The sequence below is a fragment of the Babylonia areolata genome, chromosome 1 (assembly GCF_041734735.1).
Source record: "Babylonia areolata isolate BAREFJ2019XMU chromosome 1, ASM4173473v1, whole genome shotgun sequence".
NCBI lineage: Eukaryota > Metazoa > Mollusca > Gastropoda > Neogastropoda > Buccinidae > Babylonia > Babylonia areolata.
In genome coordinates this window covers 5595631-5597430 of record NC_134876.1, presented here as the reverse complement: position 1 = coordinate 5597430, position 1800 = coordinate 5595631, and the positions used below count along the sequence as shown (strand labels likewise).

Genomic DNA, 1800 nt, shown 5'->3' with positions numbered 1-1800 from the left:
CCGAACAACATGACCTTAATGGCGGGCGTACAGCAGCTAATAGGTTTTTGTTTTTTTTTAAATCAGAAGACACACAGAGGGTCTCTGCCTTTTTGTTTCTTTTCTGTTTTTTTTTCTCTCTTTTATCTTCTGTCTTCCATTCCGTCTTTTTTCTTAGTTCTTACCTTTATCAATTCAGAAATATCCATCAGTTCGCCGTATTCAAATACCTTTGTGTCTTTGTGTTCACATTCCTTCATTCCTCCGCACCCCCATCTTTCTTTCTTTTCTTCCTTCCTTTCGCTAACAATATCTTATCTATATCAGTTGACCACGCAGGACTAGAATTGGTGTAAAGCATAAGGAGACCTCTGGGACTCCACCCACTCCCCTGGAATAACGAAACGTTTTCACACACACACACACACACACACACACACACACACACACACACACACACACACACACACACACACACACACACACACTCACACTCACAAAACCCACCAAAACACAAAACAACGACAACAACAAATTAAAACACCAAGACCCCAAGCACCTGATACAACTTAACCTTTAACACAAGCAAACAGGCCTTAACTTAACTTGATACTTTATATCGTCGTTCTTCGGTCAAAGACCAAACTCTGTAGAAAAAAAAAAACAAAAAAAACACGGAGTCTTTTGCACACACAACAGCCTGCCTGCCTGCCCCTGTCCTACCTGGGTAGAGCCGACTGAGGAATTTTCACTTTCAGCTCAGACCGACAGACCACATCACCACCGACAAAGCACCTTGAGGCCCCCACCACTACCACCACCACTACCATCACCACCACCTGTCCACTATGTCGACGTGTGACATCAGCACCTACGAGTGCTCGGACAAAGGCTTCCTGATGCCTTTCGTCAACGAGTACACGTGGAGCACTGGGGTTCGAGCCTTCCTTTACCTCCTGGGCCTTCTCTACTGCTTCATGGGCGTGGCCATCATCGCCGACATCTTCATGCGCGCCATCGAGATGATCACCAGCAAGACCACCAACGTCCTCATCGCAGACCCGTCCAGCAAGTCTGGCACCAGGGAGGTGCAAGTGAAGGTCAGCTATTCGTCGGTGTTGTGTTATGTACTCTCTGTCTGTCTGTCTCTGTGTCTGTCTGTCTGTCTCTGTCTGTCTCTGTCTGTCTGTCTCTCTTTCTCTATTTCCAGCAAGCCTGGCACCGAGAAGGTGCAAGGTATTGACTGTCGGAATTGTGTTATGTTCTCTGTCTGTCTCTATCTCTGTGTCTCTGTCCCTCTGTCTCTCCGACTCTCTTTTTCTTTTTCTGTCTGTGTCTGTGACTGTGCCTCTGTATTTCGGCCTCTCTGTCTCTGCCTCTCTGTCTGTCTGTCTCTCTCCCAGTCGCTCTCTGTCTGTCAGTCAATGTCTCTGAATGTCTATGTGCCTGTCTCTCTTACACACACACACACACACACACACACACACACACACACACACACACACACACACACACCCTCTCTCTCTCTCTCTCTATATATATGTATATATACGTCGTATACATACCAAAGCACCAATGCAGATTCATTTCTCTGATGTTCGTAGGAAATTCGGGCTGACATTTCCCATTAACGATGCCACCGATTATATATATATATATATGTATCTCACACTCTAACTAATGTTTCCCCACTATATTCCTATCATTGTGTTTCCCTGCAAGGTGTGGAACGACACAGTGGCCAACCTGACCCTGATGGCGCTGGGCTCCAGCGCCCCGGAGATCCTGCTGTCGGTGATCGAGGTGGTCTTCAACGACTTC

At 46.7% G+C, this 1800-nt stretch overlaps 1 protein-coding gene across 1 annotated transcript in view; it reads left to right on the top strand.

Annotated features, from left to right (window-relative positions):
- Positions 1-827: 827 nt before the first annotated feature.
- The window catches only part of LOC143290946 (sodium/calcium exchanger 1-like), a 25991-nt gene continuing 25018 nt past the window's right edge, over positions 828-1800 (top strand). The window contains exons 1-2 of the mRNA XM_076600521.1: positions 828-1079; positions 1702-1800. The exon at positions 1702-1800 is cut by the window's right edge and continues 123 nt beyond it. Of these exons, the coding sequence (XP_076456636.1) occupies positions 828-1079; positions 1702-1800 (351 nt within the window). The remainder of the gene's footprint in view (positions 1080-1701) is intronic.